We start from the raw sequence: 20,964 nt of genomic DNA, 5'->3' as shown, positions 1-20,964 counted from the left end.
TGACCGCAACTGCAGAAAGGGCACACAGGAGGACAGGATGGTACCATTATCAGTACATGATAATCCTTTTCAGTTTCTCTGGGCACTTTCCTCTCACACACATCTAAATGACTATTGCAAACCCTCTCTATCTTCCTCAAATTTCTGACAAGGTGTTCCTTCTACCACCTCTTCCTTCTACAGATAACCTAAACTTCTACTTCCTAGAAATAAAAGAGGTAATATGATGGGAGTTTTCAACCTACCACTACCCTAAATGCTAAAACATTTTCATCTAACTTCGTCTTTTCTGATACAATAGAGTTGCCACTCAGTCCCCTCCTCTCTGTAAGACCAATCTCTACACATATTCTTTGGCTCTTTACCCTTCCAGCTTTCCAACTTTCTAAGAAATCTTAATACTAGCAATGCTTTCTCACTTGCTTTTAACCTCACTGGCCTCCCATGCTATGTCTCTGTAGACTCATCCTTTTCTAGTCACCTGTTAAACATTGGATTTTCATGGCTTAGTCTCAATCAGTCTCACTTTTCTTCTTATCCTGTTTAGTTCCATCTATCTTCAGCTCTTATCTCTCCCGTGACCTTGAGATCAGTATATCTGCCTGCCTGCTCTGATATCTACTGCATTTTTGCTTCTCAAAGATACCTCAAAATCATCAGGCCCAACCGTGATCACCTTCCCATCTCATTGTGTGGCCCCACTCCCCATCCAATCAATCAAGCCATCATTCTAAGAGTGGGTCATCCTTGACTCCTTCCTGAGTATCCTCCATTACAAATCCAAATCATGTCTGCTAATTTTTTCCTTAGATAGTTCTTGATCTGCTCATGTCTCCCCAACTCTTCCAACATTTTACCAAGTCCAGGCTATTAACTTTTACTCGGAATACTGAAATTTGCCTCCTTATACAACTCTATTTTTTTGGTAATTCATCTTTAATTTTAAATTTTATTTATTTATTTATTTATTTATTTATTTTTATTGAAACAAAATTGATTATACATATCTGTGGGGTACAGCATTGAATATCAATACCCGTGTGCAATATGAGATGTTGAAATCAGAATAATTAGTACATTCAACCTTACACATTGTAAGCATTTTTTGTGGTACTTTACCAATTTCTCACTAACCTTCCTCCCCCTCCCCCTTTCCTACCTCTGCTTGCCTAAGTTCTGTTCTCTCCTTTTGAAAGTTCAATTAGTTATTGTGATTGTTGTATCTTTCTTTTTTTTGAAATTTGTCTATTTTTCAGCTCTCACTTATCACTCTCTTTATAGTCAGAGCAATCTTTAAATCTTTAAAATCCTACTTAAAACACTTTAGTGACTTCCTTTTGCTCTTTATATCCTTTACCAAATACTTTACATTCTTGACTAAAGTCTGTAAAATGGCTTATAAGCACTTGCCTTCTGAGATTCAGCAAACACAACTTCTTTGTGTTCATGCAAAGTTCTATATTCTTCTAACCACAGGGCCTTTATACAAGCTGTTCCCTTTGCTTGTCCCTATATAATCCATAAATCTCAGCTCTTAGTTTACCTCCTCAGGCACATTTCTCAGATTCTCAAGACTAGATCAAGTCTACCAGATGCTCTCTTACCACTTTCTACCTTGTCTTTATGAAATGTCTCATAATTTTACATTTTTATGAGATTTTGTTTAATGTCTAGCTGCACTGTAAGGTCAAGGACTGATTTTGATTTTGTTCATCATGCCTAGTATTCAGCATAGTACTGGGAACACCATAGATTCTCTTTAACATTTGTTGAACATATGGAAAAGAGAAACTTAGAAATCATTCTACTTGTGTCTAATTTTAAGTCATATAATGGACTTGCATCAAAGTTTACAGAAATTTCTGAATTCATTTTTTGATAATGCAAACTAGATGTCTTCTCAGTGATTATTGGGAACATGACCAATTTCTATCATTTTGCAGCATATTTTAATATGCTTGAAGATATTCACTTTAACTTTTAAAAAAACTAGGAATTATCATTCACAATCTACTTGGAAAATGTATTTGTCATTCTTTAATCAGTCCTTCTTTGACTATTTTAATGTTTGCTTTCCTTGTAGCCTCCATTCCACAATAATTTCTCTCTTTTCTCTGAGTCTCTACTCAATAATTATAAGTAAAAGTGCTGATACTTTTGACTCCATACAAACACACAAAAATTTTAGCACCAAAACTCTGGCCCTTTAGACAGCATAATTTTATTTGCCAAAGAGTTGTACCTCAATTAGTGCAATATAGGTTTCATGAGGACCAAGATCTTTGTCTATTTTGTTCACTAATGTGTCCGCAGAACCTAAAACAATACCTGGCATATATAGGTATTCAAAAAATACTTGTTGAATAAATGGACTTCCATGTAACGCATTATTGGACAATGACAAAATATGTCTTTAAATTATTTTATCATTCTCTTTTCATGATATATAGACTGTATCCTCAATAAAATTGTGCTCCATAAACAGAAATAATAATATGAGGAAAAGTCAATGTTTGTCCCAATTGTTTCCTTTAATTTTCTAAAATTTCTATTGCTCAGTTCATTCATTTGAGTTCTAGCAGTAATTCCCGAGAATCATATGCAAAACTAAAGGGCACTAATGTACTACATTAGAAACTTCAGACTTGGGGATTAAAGAACACTGAGAACTTTTAGTGGAAAAGGACACAGGCTGAACTGTGATAGGCATGGAGATGTGGAATAAAATCTTAATATAGAGAACATTTACCAGGATGAAAATCTCAAATACTCCATTTTGTTGATTGTAAGACATTTTTTTTTTCCACATTTAACATCTCTAAAATTGGGATCCATCTCATAATCAATGGAGTTTCTTAGTTTAACTAGTAATATTTTCTTCTTATTGGTTTATAAAATTATGCTGTGTATCAAAATATATGACACTTTGTATTCAATTAATTTTTTTATAGCTATAGCATCCATAATGGGGATGGGCAGAAGTTTTGGAAAGAGAAGAGAGAGGAGTGAAATAAGACCACTAGAAGCAAAGAAAGGCATTACAAGTTTATATCTACCTATCACAATCCTGTGCTTTATATATGTGGGAATACATAGCCTTTATCACCTTCTGCTAGAATCAATTGTGAATGTGTCTGCCTTGCTCCTCAAACTCCTTAAGAATAAGACTATGTATTAATCCTCCTGGTATTTCCCAGTGCTGGACGTTTTCTAGAAATTCAAAATCATTTGTTTAAGTAAATCAAATCTAATAGCTGTGTCTTCTACAGAAAAGGCAGGAAATAGAATTTGTTGTGATAAATTTGTTAGGTATTTCATAGGAGTATATGAAGCTCTCTGGTAAGGAACATTACATTACTTGAGCTATCTGATTACTCTGTAATTCACTGACGCACTAATTTTCTGAATGTAGTAAGTACCAAGTCAGGAATTATAATGGAGAAATGAATTAAAATCTACTGCTCCAGGGTACCTGACAATGCCCAGGAGACCTGAAATATTTGTGAAAAATACACATGTTCTCCAAAAGTAATTTATCTACTAGTAGAATTGTCCTTGTTAATTGTCACACAAATGAGGTAAATTTATAAAGTTCTCAATTTTCTAGAAGTTAATGAAAGTGGACACACTACTGCAACTGACACATCTGAAACAGAATATACAAACAATGGCTTAATGAGTAAATGGAAACACATTTATATCTTGTTCAGCCTCAGCATGAATGAATATAGGAGTAGAGTAAAGAAAACATAACCAGCATGGCTAAATAGGTGGTAAAGATGATCAGCAATCAGTTCTAATAAGTCAAGGGGGGCTTCACGACAAGGTTGGCAGAGTTCTCAGAATGATAGGCACTTTGTATCAATCACCTGGTGTCTGGTGGGAAAATTTTTCCAAATCAAGGTTGTCATTAGAGAAGAAAAAAATTGATGACACAGGAAGATGTTTAGAAGGAATGTGATTTTCAAACTGATAGGAAATAGAGCTAAAGTAGAGCTGAATTTCCAGTTACAGTGGCAGTGTAAAGGCATTTTTATTCCATTCATTTTCCTGAAAAGTCACAAAAAAATTAAGAATAAAAAAGTGAAATGAAGCAAAGCTTAAAACCCCAATACCTTCTTTTTATCTGTAGTGCATCAAGCAAACAGCCATAATCACAGAGCACAACTTTGAGGAATAACAAAAAACTCATGTTGTTCTATACCAAAGAGAGAATAGATGTTGAGAGACAGCATTCACCTCAACCCTACACCTCCACCTCTGGACCGGAATAGAAAAAATTTCAACTTGTGGTCAAGATGTTGGAATAGACGGTCCCCAGAGTCACTCTGTCCCACAAATCAAACAATTTACAACTATTAAAGAGCAATGACAGCCAAGCTGGGGCCACTAGAGCTCAGGCAAAGAGGAAGAGAGACCTACGGAGTTCACAAAGGTGGGAGAAGCCACGATGAGAGAATGAAAGGCTCACTCCTGCCATTGTGAATCCTGGCTGCCTCAAGGCTGGAGCTGGTGAGTGCAGGGAACAAGAGCTGGCAAAAGCTGCTGCTGTGTACTTCTTGTGAACTTCATTGGAGGCATCAGGGGAGAAGAGGGCCTTGGGGGCCCCCAGGCCAGCAAGACCACTAACAGGGTTCCTGTGGACCCACATAGGAGCGAGGAGCCACAAAAACTAAAAAAAGGAGCCACTCAGAGGCCAGTGAGTCTTTGCAAGGGGCTGGAGCACAGCCTGTCCCATGGGAAGTGTTTGGAGTGTGGGCAGTGGGGGAGATGGGCCACTGGGGAAAGATTAGGGCACAGCAAGGACAGTTGATCTGCCCTCCAATCAGCACAGGCCCACTTGTGTAGACTGGTCAGGAATATAGAACTGCAGGGGGAGCAGTTTGCTGAAAAGACTCAGGCCCAGACCAGAGTTTCTAAACAACCCAGGTGTACTGGATCTCAAGAGACCCAGAAGTACCTGTAAAGTCAACCATTAAAACCTGAGCTGCACAAAAAGTCTCTCCTATGGAATCAGCAGCAAAGAAGCAACTTAGCTCAACCACAGGGCTCAAGCACTGGTCCCCACAGGAAGCTCCCCCATTTTAGAAGTAAGCAAAGGACAACAAATTAGTTCCGGTGCAGAGTTTAAGTGGTAGAAACGCAAATAATCCAACAAAGAACTGAAAGAAAAAACAAAATACCCACAGACCAGAGACAAAGTTTGATATTAGCTAGTAAAGGTCTCACTTCACCAAAGAATAGCTAAAAACCTAGAAGGACTGGAAGCCCCAAGGGCCTCCAAGCCAGGGAGGGGGAGAGAGCAGGGTGCCTCAGCGATGCCCCCCAACACCCACAACCAGCCCAGTAATGACCACTGAGCCACTACAGGAAGTGCCCCAGGCCCCTGAAGTAGGATGGGGGGAGGGCCAAGGGCCTTGGCTATGGCCCCCTCACACATGCACCCAGCCCAGCAACAACCACTGAGCCACTGCAGGAAGTGCTCAGGGCTCCCAAGCCAGGTGGAAGGTGTGTGATGGTTCCAGCCAAACCCCCCTGACATTTGCGTTCAGCCTAGCAATGACCAATCCACCACTTGAAGCTCCCTGGTGTCCCCTGCAGGAATGAGGGAGGCAGCACAGGCTTCAATCACCCCTCCTTCTTCCTCTTTTCCCCCCCAACTGCTCTGCAACAACATCTTAAAATGTAAAAACAGATTGAGCCGGGGACTGACACCTCCTCCTGCAACTAGGCATTCTGCTGCTGGCAAGGGGCCCACCTGGGTTCCTGAGGTATGGAGCCAGGGAACGACCCCTCCTCCCACAACCAGGCAAGGAGCACACCAAAAAACATCACTTCCATGTGGGTGGCCTACCACAGCAACCACAATAGCCATGGCTGACACAAAAGTGGCTAGACACCACAACCACCACACAGATGGCCCACCAGCCACTCAAGTTCATTGACACAAAGAGAGTCACCAGTGGAGACCGAAGAAAAGAGGATGAGTCTCTCCACAAAGCCTATTCCAGAGTGACAGAAGAAGCATCTACTTTATGATAATAGTGGAGGACCTGAACACACCTCTCTCAACTCTGGACAGATAATCTAGGCAACGAATCAACAGAGTAACCATCACTCTTTCGGGAGAGAAGAAATCTAGGGTTATCAGAGGTGGGAGGGGGAAGGAGAGGTGGATGCGGAGAGATTGGCTAAGGGGCATAAAGAAATAGTATAATTTATAATAATATACATGCTGATAGTATTGATTTGATAAACATAGGTCAATGTCGAACCCCTAAAATATGTATAATCAATTATGATTCAATAAAAAAAGAAAAGAAAAAATTTCCCCTTAAAAGTACATAAGACAATCCAGAAAGACTCCTTAAGATATTTATAATGAAGGCTACGACAATCAGATGTCAGTTTTCTCCCATACTACCCATGGAAGATCAGCTGAAAATAGAATCTTACTGGAAGGCATCCGGGCAGCTGAAGTCCCAGCCAGCCCTCCAGGGACGATGGCTAAAAGATGGAGCAGGGTGAAGTGAAAATGGAAAGTAAAGAGTAACACATGGCAGCAAAGACATCTGCAAAAGAATTTTTATAAGTCCCACCAGACTCTCTGAGCTATGAACTAAGGGTAGAGATACTCCCAGGACCAAAGAAAGGGTTGATTCAGTAAGCAGGAGTCCAACACTTACAAACTTTAATCAAAGCTGAGAAGAGCCTCAGCTGCCTCCTCCAACATCTCCCTACTTTGTTTGTTAACAACTAGCTGCCCCATTTAAAGATGAATAATAACAAAAGAAAACTAATGCAGAACACAAGCTAAAAAATAATTCATTCAGTGAGTAGAAAAAGCATTAAGCATATTTAAGGATCAGCAGTGGTCTGTATACATCAGAGAATAAGACAAAGACACCTGCTCTCATAGAGCTTCATTCTAGTAGAAAGACAATACACAGTCAATATATAAAAGTTGATTAAATTATGCAGTATATTAGACAGTGATAGTTGTATGAATTTCCTCCCTAATAAGGTATCTGGATGGCAATGTCAAGTAGGCCATGGAATGTATGACTCTGGAGTTCAAGAAGGGCTGAGCTAGAGACAGAAATTCAGCTGGTGTCAGATTTTAGATGGAACTGAAAGCCAGGATGAGTTCAGAGACTGATGAGCTCACCAGAGAATGAATGATAACATGAGGGAGAGGAGAATCAAGACCTGAGACTGAAGCACTCAGTTGGAGTGCTCCATTTTCTGATGAGCTCATCAGTCTCTGAACTCATCCTGGCTTTAGGTACCATCTAAAAGCTGAAAAACAATTTCAGTGAAGTTGCAGGATACAAAACCAACACACAAAATTCACTAGCGCTTTTATACCAACAACAAAACAGCAGAAAAGAAATCAAGAAAGCAAGCCCATTTACAATAGTCACACACATAAAATCTAATATCTGGGAATCAATTTAACAAAGGAGGTAAAAGATCTGTATAACTAGAACTACAAATAACTGCTGAAAGAAATTAAAGAGGACACAAAAAGATGGAAGGACATTCCATGCTCTTGGATTAGAAGAATTAACATGATGAAAATGTCTATAGTACCCAAAGCAATCTACAGATTCAATGCAATCCCCATCAAAATACCAATGATATTCTTCAAAGAAATGGAAAAAACAATCCTAACATTCATATGGAACAACAAAAGATCTCAAATAGCCAAAGCAATCCTGAGTAAAAAAAAAAAATCAATAAAGCCAGAGGCATTACACTTCATAATCTGATTTCAAACTATACTACAAAGTTATAGTAACCAAAATAGCATGGTATTGGCATAAAAACAGACACTTATACCAATGGAACATAATAGAGAACACAGAAATCAACCCACATACTTGCAGCCAACTGATCTTTGACAAAGGCACCAAGAACATACACTGGGAAAAAGATTATCTCTTCAATTAATGGTGACGGGAAAACTGGACATCCATATGCATATCTCCTCTCACCATATACCAAAATCAACTCAAAATGGATAAAAGACTTACATATAAGACCAGAAACTATAAAACTTCTAAAAGAAAACATAGAGGAAACACTTCAGGAGGTAAGACTGGGTGAGAACTTTAAGACTGTGACCCCAAAAGCAACAAAAGAAAAAATAAATAAATGAGATTATATCAAACTAAAAAGCCTCTGTCCAGCAAAAGAAACAATTAATAGAGTAAAAAGATATCCTACAGAATGGGAGGAAATATTTGCAAACAATGCATCTGACAAGGGATTAAAATCCAGAATATATTAGGAACTCAAGCAATTTAACAGTAAAAAAACCCCAACTAACCTGATTAAAAAACAGGCTGAGGAGTTGAATAGGCATTTCTGAAAGGAAGACATACAACTGGCCAACAGATACGCACAAAAAATGCTCAACATCACTAAGCATCGGGAAAATGCAAACCAAAACAACATTGAGATATCATCTTATGACGGTCACACTGTCCATTATCCAAAAGACAGAGAATAACAAATGCTGATGAGGATGCAGAGAAAGGGGAACCCTCCTGCACTGTTGGTGGGATTGTAAATTAGTGCAGCTATCATGCAAAACAATATAGAGGTCCCTCAAACACCTACAGATAGAACTGCGATATGATCCAGCCATCCCACTGCTGGTAAAGGAATGGAAATCATCATGTCAAAGGGACGCCACACTCCCATATTTATCACAGCTCTATTTACAATGGTCAGGAGTTGCAACCAAATTAAGTATCCATCATTAGACAACTGGATAAGGAAAATGTGGTATATATTCTCAATGCGATAGTACTCTGCCATGAAAAAGAATGAAATTCTGCCATTTGCAGCAACATGGATGAACTTAGAGAAAATTATGTTAAGTGAAATAAGCCAGGCACAGAAAGAGAAATACTGCATGTCCTCACTCATAAGTGGGAGCTAAAAAAATAAACAAAGAAAAAAGAAAGATACAACAATCACAATAACTCATTGAACTTTCAAAAGAGAGAACAGAACTGAGGCTACTAGAAGTGGGAAAGGGGGGAGGGAGGCAGAGTTAGAAAGAAATTGGTAAAGGGCTACAAAAATGATTACATTGTGTAATGTTGAATATACTAATTATATTGAAAAGAAAAAAAAAGTGTAGAAGTACAGGGGGAAAAAAATCTAGCAAAGAAGACTGAAAAGTTGCAGCCAGTAAGGAAAATCTGGATGGATGGGATGAGCAGGTCTAGGATCTGACTGATGGACTGAGCAACGTGAAGGCCATTGATAACCTTGAAATAAACACTTTTGGGAAGAGAAAGGGGCTACTGAAAAAGTGACTGGTGTAGTTTAAGAAAGAATGGGAGGAACAGAATTGAAGATAGTGAGTACAGGTAAATCTTGCAAAGAGTTTGCTGTGAGAAGAGAACATAAATGCGATGTGGAGGAAGTGGAGTCAAGAGAAAACATCCCCTCCCCTGTTAAAATTTGAGAAATAACAGCATTTTTGTATGGAGGTAGAAATAAAATTGATTACACAGAAGAAAAAGGAAAACTTCCTCTGCATGTTCTTGAATAGCTGAGAGGGGTTGGGGTTTACAATATATGAAGGAGGATTTAGACAAGAGTATGCATGGTTCAATTATGCAAGAGATGGCAAGAAAGATTATGAAGGAGTGCATGAAGATAGGTGGCATGGGTGATACTTAAAGAGGTAGAGTGATGGGAAGCTTGCCATAGGTCTCTAAAGAGGAGTGATGCTGACTAATCAAAATTATGCAGAATAAAACTATTGCAATGGAAAAGAAAACACCCAGTGTTGGAAAGAATGTTGAGAAACTGGCATTCTTACATACTGATAAAAAAAAATCTTTAGCAAAATTTTCCTTTTCATAAAATTTTAAGTACTGCATTATCTTATTTTTCTGCAAGCTTTGTCTTTCTCTTTCTCTATAGCTATATATCCAGAATACATATAAAAATACTTCAAAACTTTAACAGAGTTTATCTCTGAATGGTGAAATCATATGTGTATGTGTGTGTGTGTGTGTTTGTGTGTGTGTGTGTGTGTGTGTGTGAGAGAGAGAGAGAGAGAGAGTATATATATTTACAGTTTTTCCTATCTGTAGTTTTTTTTCTATCTATAGTTTATCAGTGTTCTACATGAACATGAACTACCATATTTTTAAATTCTAAAATGTGCTTATTTTCACATCCCTGAAATCAAGTCATAAAATCAGTGGTATCTTAGATTAAAAGAAATGTGACAATTTTGAAATTGAAATATCAGAATATTTAAAATAAAGGAGGGATAATGATTAAAGAGATGTCACACAGGATAATGTATCTACCTAACTTCGAATTGACTCAGAGAGATTTCAAAGATCAGTAGGAAGGTAACAATTGGGCCGTAGGTGAGGTTGTGGGACATGTTCAATAGGAACAAAGTTATTTACCATAATAGGCAAGATGAGAAGAGTTAGGGTTTTGGATGGCAAAGGAAAGAAAAAAAACCCCACAAAACAAAACCAAAAAAAGGAAAACCTTTTCTTCAGCATTTCATTTAAATTGGAATGAGACTTTATGAGAAAAAGCTTGCAGATTGGGCACAGACAGAACAAGATTGAGAAGATATTGAGGAAAACGGCCTCCTAACCACCCTGTCTTTCACAGTAGGGCCTGTTTGTGAAATTGCTTACTCTTGAAATGCAACTATCAAACAAAGTTTGAACTTGTTTTTTTCCCTATCATAGATGAATGTATTTTACTTATAAATTTGTTCAATTTAACTTCCACAATTCTTACAAAAATAATAGATAAACTTATAATGAATTAAAAGTGACCTTACCCTCTCTTCCTGAATCTCTGCCATTTGCAATTCCATTCGAAACCTTCTCCCCAAATCATACCACACCTTGGATTTGGACCCTTCCCTTGATTATGCCATATGTAGAATTTATTTCAATAATATAGTCCCCTTACCCTTAGAACAGATTCTTAAGAACATATTCATAAGTAAGTGAGAGACAGGAAAGATCATCTTTCCCAGAATGTTGAGTTAGCTTTTTACCTGACTTTAAAATAATGACTAAATAGTGGAAAAGTTTAGATAATTTTTATTTATATCAGAATCTCTCATACAAAGGGAATTCTGGTATCTACATGCACTATATATTCTTATTTTCAGTTTCATTTTCCAAAAGTATTAAATGAAGATTGTTAAGAAATTGCCTTACCCAGTGAGTTTGACGGCATGTGTCTGAAGCTTCTGATATTTTCCTGATTCTTCATTTATGCTGGTAACATGTCTATATATCCCTGCCTTATATTGGAAGAAATCCTCATGGACTTGCATTATGGCTAAAATAAAACCCAACAGAACAAATTTTTTAAAATCACCTTTAAAAACCTGCAGGAATTTTCACAGAACAATCCATAAGTAAATTTTAAGGAGTTGAATCTAGGAAGGGACTGTGTGATTCAGCCTAATTTTATTTCCTACTGAATTTAATTAGTTGCAATATATTCTTGTTCTGGCATAAAAGCAACTTTTGACTATTTAGAATATTATTTAAGTATACATTATACCTTTAAAATGCTGTCTAGTCTAAATCAACAGCGGCATTATTACCAGGAACTGAACTCCTTGCAGCGAAAACTTACAACACTTGGTCAGTGATTGCTATTTCTCCATTAACCTTGTTCTCTGCCACAAGCCTCTTAAAACCCCAGTTAAGCTAGCAGAGAAAGGTAAGTCTAGCAAATTGTGTTTAAAGCTATTGTCCTTAATCCTTATAAGTAAATACAAACCTTTCCTTGGTGAGTTTGAATAAAAAGCAAACCCTTGGCAAAAGAATACTCTGACAAGATTTCATCTCCTCAGCTCTGGAGAGCTAAGCCAATGTTGTATTCTTTTAAAAGTAGAGTTTATACTTTGTAAATCTCCCCTTCATTCCCTCTCCTAGATTACTTTTCTGTATCAAGTGCTGCTTTGTTGAAGGACTTGAGCAATTCGGGGTGAAGACTTTTAATTTCTCTTTCAGAAGACATGAATTACAAATTTTCTGATTGGGACTAGATATGTGTACCTTGATAACTGTGTACAATGCTTATATATCTTAGTTTGACACGAAGTTTAAATAAAATAGGAACTAAGGTCACAAGGTCACTAGTACTTGATAGATCCTAAAATGAAGCTTATACTTCAAAGCTAAATATAACTTTTTAATGTTACACTTTTTTATTTTATTTTTTTAAATGTTCCATTCCTTTCCTGATGCTTTTCAAATAGTCTCAAAGATGTTAAATTTTCTTTATCTACCCTAAAACACACTCCTGTAGGATTTTAAGGATATATATAACTCTAGTCTATGCAGATCTCTGCTTTTGTTCTCTTTCCTATGCATATTTTTAATTCTACAGATTTTAGAAGAATGCACACAGTATTATTTATTCAGCATTCTATTGCCTTTTACTTTCTTTTGTACTGAGAGGGAGGAAATGCTGTGTGTTAGGTCAGGCAATAATAAGCAGACCATCACATTGCATCTACAGCAAGAAAAGTCGACCAGCGCCATTTATAAAAATGTGAAAATACTACTAGTGGTTTTTCTCTTCTATAGAACCATTGACTCCTTTAGGTCTTATGATTCATCTCTTCTCTAAGCAACACGATAAAATATATTCTTGATTGCGGAAAAAACACTGCCAACTAAAGAAAAAGGGTGACAAGCCATCACAATTCACTCAAAGGTGGCTTCTTCCTTCAGTTTTTGACACTAAAACAGACTTGATGAACCCACAAACACATAAGTATATAAGCTACTGTATTGCAATTTTACTCTTGGAAAACTGCAGCAGTTTATTATAGAGTTATAACGCACATGAGGGCAGGATGGAGCCGCCTTGACTGTTGTTCTATGTCTTGCTTTTGGCATAGGCTGGTAAAAGCAGGTTCTCAACAAACCTTCATAAAATGGGTGTTGAATAATTTGCATTTTTATTTTATTGCTTTGAAATTTTATTTCTTTATTTTGATTTATTATGTGAAATTCATGAACATTTAAATATATGACCATAAAATAAGCCTAAGGTGTTCCAGCTTTAAATAATTATAACCCAAATATCTTTTGACTGATTTAAAAAAAGAGTGAGAGAGGGAAAAAAAAAAAAAAAACTTGAAACAGCAATACTATAATTTGAAGATTCAAAAGAGTTAAGAAAATTGTCCAAAGCCATTGAAGTAACAAATGCTAAGGCTAGAATTCTGAGTTTAGCCTTGAGTTCAAATGCCTGTGCTCCTTCAAATTTGTCACACAGTACCACTGAATGAAGTACACACTGAAATTAGGCATGAATTTTCCCACTCCTTTAACAATCAACAAATTATACAACTGTAAGGAGATAAAAAAGCTTCTCTTCATTTGTTTCAGGTTTTGTGTAAGGTCCCAGGATTTTAAAAATTAAATTTAGGATATGATTAGTGCAAGCTTTTGTTTCTCAACAAATACTATGTGGTGATAATGATCAACAAAAACTTCTCCAACACAGCTATGAAATCTATGGTTCCTGCTATATATTGAACCAATACTAATTAGGGCAGCATTTAGAAAAACAAAAACAAAAATTGGCCAATAGTTCCTTAAGTATATATCAAATGTTTTTAATTTAATTTTGGCTAATTTTCTATTCCATTGCATTGATAATATACTTTGGGCCCTTCAGAATTCACAACGTGAATTTCCATATTAGGCCTCACTGAATCTGTTCTTCTATGTACTTCAAGGCAGTGTTTATGCAGGGGACATATTCTGTGAATTTATCCTCATCCATGTTATCAGGTGCAAAATGCAATTCAATAAGTAACCAAAATGAATTATTATCAGAGATAATGTCTTTAAAACTCAATATACAGTAAGTCACTGTATTATTTTATTATTTGCTGCTAGCTTACTTTCAATGACACATTTAAAAATTTTTGAAAATCAATAGTCTTTTGTAAAACACAAAAGTCATACTGCCTTATTTGATTTATTTTGAGCTAGGAGAAAAGTATCTATTTTGTTTCTACTATTAATCTTCATTTTTTTTTCAATCTATTACCTAATCCACTTTGAACTGAAGATTAGAAAATATCTAACATTATGTATGATTCTTAAATATGATTGAATGAATAAAGTGAGCTCCATTGCAAATTAATCCCTTGACTTTTTGTGTTTGACTGTCTGTTGATCGATGATCGCTTTGGAAAGACTTAGCAAACTTTCATCAAATGTGTCACTAATATCTAAGAGTTTAATTTATAAATGAGTCTATCTTCTTAAAACGAAATGGTAGCTAATGAAGCTATTAGATGAGCATATTTCCCATAATTGCACTAATTTTAGAACTATTGAGCCCTTGTGTATATTCTTTTTTTGTTTTGTTTTCATTTTATTTATTTGTTAATACTGTTATTATTTTTTACATTCTATGATGTTGTTGCAGAGAGTTGGGGGGGAGAGGGGAAAGGGGAAGGAAACAGAGTGAAAGAAGGAAGAAGGAGGAGGGGCAGGGTTTAGGCCTGTGCTACCCCCTCATTCCTGCAGGGGAGACCAGGGGGCTTCTAGTGGTGGCTTGGTCATTGCATGTTGGGTGCAGATCTCAGGGGGGTGTGGCTGAAGTCCACGCCACCCACCCCCAGCTCAGGAGAGGCCAGGGTGCTTCCTGCAGGCAGCTAGGTGGTCATCGCTGGGATGAATAGAAATGGATCTTTTCAGGAGCAAAATGGTTAGCATAGAGCTTTTCAAATTGCAGGTTGCAACTCATTAGGACAGGGCAAACTTTTTCTGCTCCAAGGACAAGATTCCTTAAAGATAGGGAGTATCCTGCCCTTAGATAGACCTTTTCTTAGATTTAAATGTCTTGACACTCCATTCATTCATTCATTCATTAATCCATATACTGAATGTCTTCTCTGTGCCAGGAATTTTTCTGGGTTCTGGAGATACTGATAAATGATCTTGGGAAGACACATACTTTAAGGAGACTATTTCTTGCTTTGATTTCTAACAACTGAAAGTGAGTCTGGGACAGCTGCATCTGGTGCAGGCTTCAGGCTGCTGCTACTATGGCACAAAGTGGCAGGCAGCCAGCGGGTATAAGCAGATCACATAGCAAGAGGATGCAAGACAGAGAGCTATGTATATTCTTAAAGTAAAAGTTTTCATTCTTTTAATAAACTCTTTTTACATGAGCTCAATGTAATGTTGATTATTAAAAGAATGACTAAGACAAAACCATATTTCATCCAGGCTTACCTTGAACTGGTCCATTTTGCATGATTTCTTTCATTATCTCAGTTTCCTGAAGGGAAAATATCAATGAGCATCATCACTGTTATCAGAGCATACTAAAATTGGTTTGGTATACAATGTTAGGTGTTGTACAATCAATTAGGTGTTATATAATTCAAAGTTCCTTGACCACTTGCAATTTAGTCTTAATTACGCTTTGAAATACTCACATGTGAAATGTCACATTGATGAAATTACTTAACATATGATGCACCTATTTATTTCACTAACTTTTATCAATAAATAATATGTTTGGAGTGGAAAGGAAATGCAGTAACTTTTTAGGGCGATGAAGAAAAGAATAATCAAGGTAAGTTAAAACCATATCTAATCAGTGGATATTAGTGTTATCTCTAATCTTTTGATCACAAGAGCTATCCCAAATGATTGTTTAGTGAGGGTCTTCAGTAGCTTTAGTACAATTATTTCCATGTTGACATCCAATGTGTAGTGCAACCATCTGCAGGGTTCATTCATTCATTCATCTTTTGTTCACACTGAACACAAAGTACATACCAGAAACTACGACCAAAACAAATACTGACTCTATACCTATCATCAAGGTATTTACATTTTGATGTAGTAGACAGACAATAAACACAACTAACATTATTATTATATAATAAGTTCTATTATAGAGACAAATGCAAAGTGCCATGGATGCACACTAAAATGAGAAATGAATCCCACCTACAAGTCAAAGAAAACTTCACAGAGAAGATGAAGTTTTGACCTGTGCTTTGATACTCATGTGGCACTTAAACAAATGGAAAAGGTGTGATAATCATTTGAGTCATAGGAATCTTCACCTAGTTAGGTGAAGAAGCATGAAAGAGCATGGTGTGTCTGGGGAACAGAGACTAGTCTTATATATCAGAAGCATTATGGGCAGGTAGAGGGGGTAGAAGCTGGCAGGACATGAGTCTTTAAAAGTAGTAGGTCAGAACCAACTCATGAAAGGCCTATGCACCATGGTAAGAATGTTGGATTGTATTCCAGAGATAACTGAAAGCCACTGAATGTTCAGATATTCTGAAAATGAGAAGGACTGGTGATCTTGATACGATGGACTAAAATTTGCCTATGCTTTTAACATGGCAAACTGGAATCCGAGGCAGTCTTTTTCCCATTATGGCTATGTCCACTTCAATTATTTTGTGAAATAAAGCTAATGACTGATAAAGTGAGCTACTACCACAAAAAAAAAAATCAGTGAAAAGAGTTTGACTTAGCTTATAATTGTCAAGTTCATATGCATATGTATAACAAAAAATAAATATAAAAACCTTTTTCTATGGGCATTTTTGAATTTAAGCCAATCCTTTGCACTTGTAGTATTATAAAGATTAAAGATCATGTCCAAACTGGAGGTCTTTAATGGATACTTTAAGGATATCAAAAATTATACCTAAAAACATAACACTTATTTTAGAATATAGTAGTTTTAAGTAGTTTTTAAATAGTTTTAATAAGAACAGAGCTATGTATGTTTGAGAAAGTCAACAATTGTTAATTCTTGCCAAGACTTACGTTGGAAGAGACTCTGTATGGAGGAGAACATTGGTAGATCCTGTTAGATTTCTCTATGATGTTGGGACATGGTTTTGTGGCATGCCGTTTTCCCCGCCCATCAGACCTACTTTCCATGGCACAGACATTATTGGTGACATTTTGGTCCTTAAAAAGTGGATAGCATGCATGGGATACCAGTCTATGAAGAATAAGCAAAGATGCAAAAGTGATATTTAGGAGAATGCCATAATATCCTGTCTGTGTTCAATTTTGCTGAATTAAATTTTATAAAATTGTAATTACTTACATGCATAACTTTCAAGTGACTGACTCCAACATAGCAGTTCAATGACGTTACACTCCTCCCTACCCCCTTTATTTATTCCTTAAAAATTTTAAATATTGCTTCAATTCATTTTTAACAAATAATTCTATCTGTAGTATAAAATTTCCTGAAGATGAAAAGTGGCTATCAATAAAGTGTGTGGTAATATTAATAAGGGAAGAACTATTTCAATCTGTATACATAATTATAATGTGAAAGAGACAAATTTAATATAAAAATGACAATGAATTTGGTTATTCCCAGATGGTATATTCTCATAAATTATGTAAGTTTTAGAATTAAGTTTGGCTTTTTTTTGATTCGTTGTTTTTATGTTTTTATTAAATTATAGATATCTTATCATAAGACTTCAATTATTGTATATCTGTAGTTCATGATGGCTTGGGGAAAAATAGTATTTACTAATGCAATATTAAAAGTTAATAGAGTAGAAAGTTATCAGATGTAGACATTATGTAAAAGATTTCAAAAAGTTAATTTTGGTTTCTGATTTTGAAACTGAACATAGCAAAGTACAAATTATTTTGCTCCAAATCTAATATAATCTTATTGAATATATAGGTAGAGAGTAAGGGAAATAAAACCATTCCCTTGGATTGAGTGTGCCCCCAAAACTTACCCCCCAATTGTGACAGTGTTAAGAGCATGGGATATCCTATTATGGTAATTGAAAGGTGGGGCCTTGAAGAGGTGATTAGATTGAAGGACCATGCCATAGTGAATGAATTTAAAATGATGGTCATGGCATGATTTGGAGGTCTTTGAAAGGCGAGCACATTGAGGAGGTTAGTCTCTCTCTGCTCCACCATTTTTGCAATGTGATACTCTGCCATTACAGTCACCACCACCAAGGCTCTCACCAGATATATTCCCTGGACTTTGGACTTCCCAGCCTCGGAAACTGTAAGCAATACATTTTGTTTTCTTTATAAATTATTCAGTGTCAGGTATTTTGTTATAAGCAACAGAAACAAACTAATGAAACCCTGGAACTGGCTTTATAGATATGGTATTTAATGATAAATGGCCATAGAAGTATCCACTAGGACTGGTTCAAGAAAATGTAATAGCATTCAACAGAGTACAAGAATCTGAGCAAGGAGCTTGATGAAAGGAAAGTCATTATAGGCACACACACATTTTTAAAAATCTTGAGTTAAATGTGTTATATTTGCATTAAATGATGAGTGCTGTGGACTGATGTATCACTCCAAAATTCATATGTAGAAGCCCTAATGCCCAATGTGACAGTATTTGAAGGTGGGCCATTGGGAGATAATTAGGTTTAAATGAGATCATGAGTGCGGAACCTTCAGGGAGGAGATTAGTGCTCTTATAAGAGAAGGAAGAAACACCAGAGCTCTCTCTCTCCACCGTGTGAGGTCACCATAAGAAAGTGGCCATCTGCAAGCCAAGAATAGGGCCCTCATCAAGAACCAAGTCACCCAGCCTTTTGATCTTAGACTTCACAGCCTCCAAAACATAAACATCTGTTATTTAAGCCACCCAGTCTATGGAATTTTGTTATGGTAGCTTAATCAGACTATTACAATGAGATTTAATTAGGCCTCAATAATTATATTTTTAAACTTCTAAAATGTCTTTTATTATTATTATAGTACAAAACAGAAGCCAACAAAACACTTCTACTCCAGGAAGGCATCAGCTTAAGTTGCCCACTTGAATTACCACTTTATTAAGCAAAACATATAAAAAAAATTAAAGAAATATACTGCCACCCATCAATATCTGTTACCCACTTTCTTCCATAGTATCTAACTGTTCTACAGCAGACCCAGAGCTTTGAGTAGATGATAAAAGAAAGGATAAGTTGTATGCCACCAGTTATCAACTACAATTTCCTTAGCTGAAAAACTCAGCTCTTGAGTATATTAGCTCTTAGAGTAGACCCAAGGATGCTGTGTGGCTATCAGACTCCATGAGCATAAGGAATTGCAACCTGCTATTTTTCATCAAATGGTGTGGAGACAATTAATGATATTGATGAGTTAAGGCAACTGTGAATTGCTTCTTTATTTTATTCTTCTGATTTTAATCTAATTTTACCTGGTGCTATCTATTTATCAACCTGAGTAACAGGCTGGCACAGCCAAGGTATCAGTACAACCAAGGTATCAGCAACATTGATTACTTTATTCCCTTTGTGAAGACTTAGTAGAACCGTTTATCTAAGAGCAACAACAAGAAAATGTTTACTCAAGTCTTCAAAAGTACAGTTCATATTAATTTAGATAGAAATGTATACATTCTTCTGTGATTATTTCCAATAGCTTCTTACTTCAGTAGATACCAAATATGGTATACATTTAAATATAGTGTATATATTTACACTTACATAGATGTAGACTACATATTTAAAATTTTTTTTGTAAAGATCTTGAGACAATTTTTTTCCCTTATTCTAATCCCAGGCAGCACTCACAGGACTACTAGAAATACATATTGGGCAGCTATTTACCCACGTTTTCTCAGGTACCACCAAGCCCTATCGATGCTTCCACTGTTGCATCCATGACGGTTCTTGGCACAGCAAGAGATCAAATTCTGAGGGGATAGATTGGCTGTATATCGACCATTGGACTGAATTGCTATTCGGTCAGCTGCCACACCTGTTTCAAATAGAATACTGATTAATATTCAAATGGTACATGGTATTTCTAATAATTTACATAGTTCTTTTTGTTTGAACCCTAAACCAGTCTTCAAAACTGTATATTACTTAAAAGTAAGGCCCAATGTCACTAACATATCTATATATTTAAGCCAGTTCAACAGTGTCATAATTTCAGTCATAAATTTTGTCCTATTTTGGTATTGCTCCATTGTCTATTGACTTCAAAGACTTTTCTAGTTCCTGTTCCTTTCATGTTCTATAAACTTCTGAACTTTTCATTTAGAAATGTGTCAAGTGGAACTCCTTGAGGGCAAGAGCCATATTACCTATATTTATATCTCCTGCACCCAGAACAGTGTTTGCATGTAGTCATGGGTAAATATATTTTTTTCTAAATGAATGTACCTAAACTGGGGAAATCAGGAAAATTGATCATAGAAATATTAATCAGAAATTTGTCCATTGTAATCTGACATAGTGGAGTACATTGAATCCTTGGTTTTTGAACTACTATCTACCCAGGGACCTTACCTGCACTAATCCAGATGAATATATATCTATTTCATGCAAAATCTAAAGGCTAAATAGCACACTTTTCTGCTCTTAATATTATTGGAAACTATCATCTTAATCTTATTTAAGTAGATGTAGAATTCATCTTCTATATATGTATATATACAACAAGGTGAATATATTATTAGTTATAGTTATAAATGCTATAACGACTGTTGACTAATATTATTAGTTATATATATATATTTACACACATTAATTTTTATTATTGAATCTTCTATTCTTCTATTTAAATAATTCCTTAACATTGCTGTTGTTATCAGTTCACTCCTTTCCTCAACACATTTATTGTACACCTCCTCGGTGATAGGCACTGTAGCACTAGAAATTACAGTGGTGAGAAAGAACTAAGGGAGACATGGTTATACCCTCATAGAATAATAGACTAGAGAAACTACTAGTCAACCAGTAACAGAAACCTATATATATATATCATCATTTTGTCATGCTTCCATGACAAACTAATGTAAAGGATAAGAGCATAAAAATGACGGGTTGGGTGCTTTTTGGTACAGATTTTTTTTTTTCTTTTTTTTTGTTATTGGATACCTGGTACAGTCTCATTCTTGATG

At 36.1% G+C, this 20,964-nt stretch overlaps 1 protein-coding gene across 1 annotated transcript in view; it reads right to left on the bottom strand.

The window, feature by feature from the left end:
- Window positions 1–20,964, bottom strand: part of TINAG (tubulointerstitial nephritis antigen) — a 97,938-nt gene that overhangs the window by 33,922 nt on the left and 43,052 nt on the right. The window contains exons 6-9 of the mRNA XM_063098033.1: window positions 19,664–19,814; window positions 16,857–17,037; window positions 15,291–15,336; window positions 11,229–11,352 (exon numbers count right to left, since the gene is read on the bottom strand). Coding sequence (XP_062954103.1) covers window positions 11,229–11,352; window positions 15,291–15,336; window positions 16,857–17,037; window positions 19,664–19,814 — 502 coding nt within the window. The remainder of the gene's footprint in view (window positions 1–11,228; window positions 11,353–15,290; window positions 15,337–16,856; window positions 17,038–19,663; window positions 19,815–20,964) is intronic.

Source organism: Cynocephalus volans, chromosome 5, assembly GCF_027409185.1.
Source record: "Cynocephalus volans isolate mCynVol1 chromosome 5, mCynVol1.pri, whole genome shotgun sequence".
NCBI lineage: Eukaryota > Metazoa > Chordata > Mammalia > Dermoptera > Cynocephalidae > Cynocephalus > Cynocephalus volans.
Note: the sequence above shows the minus strand (reverse complement) of the source record. Positions and strands in the feature narration are given on the sequence as shown.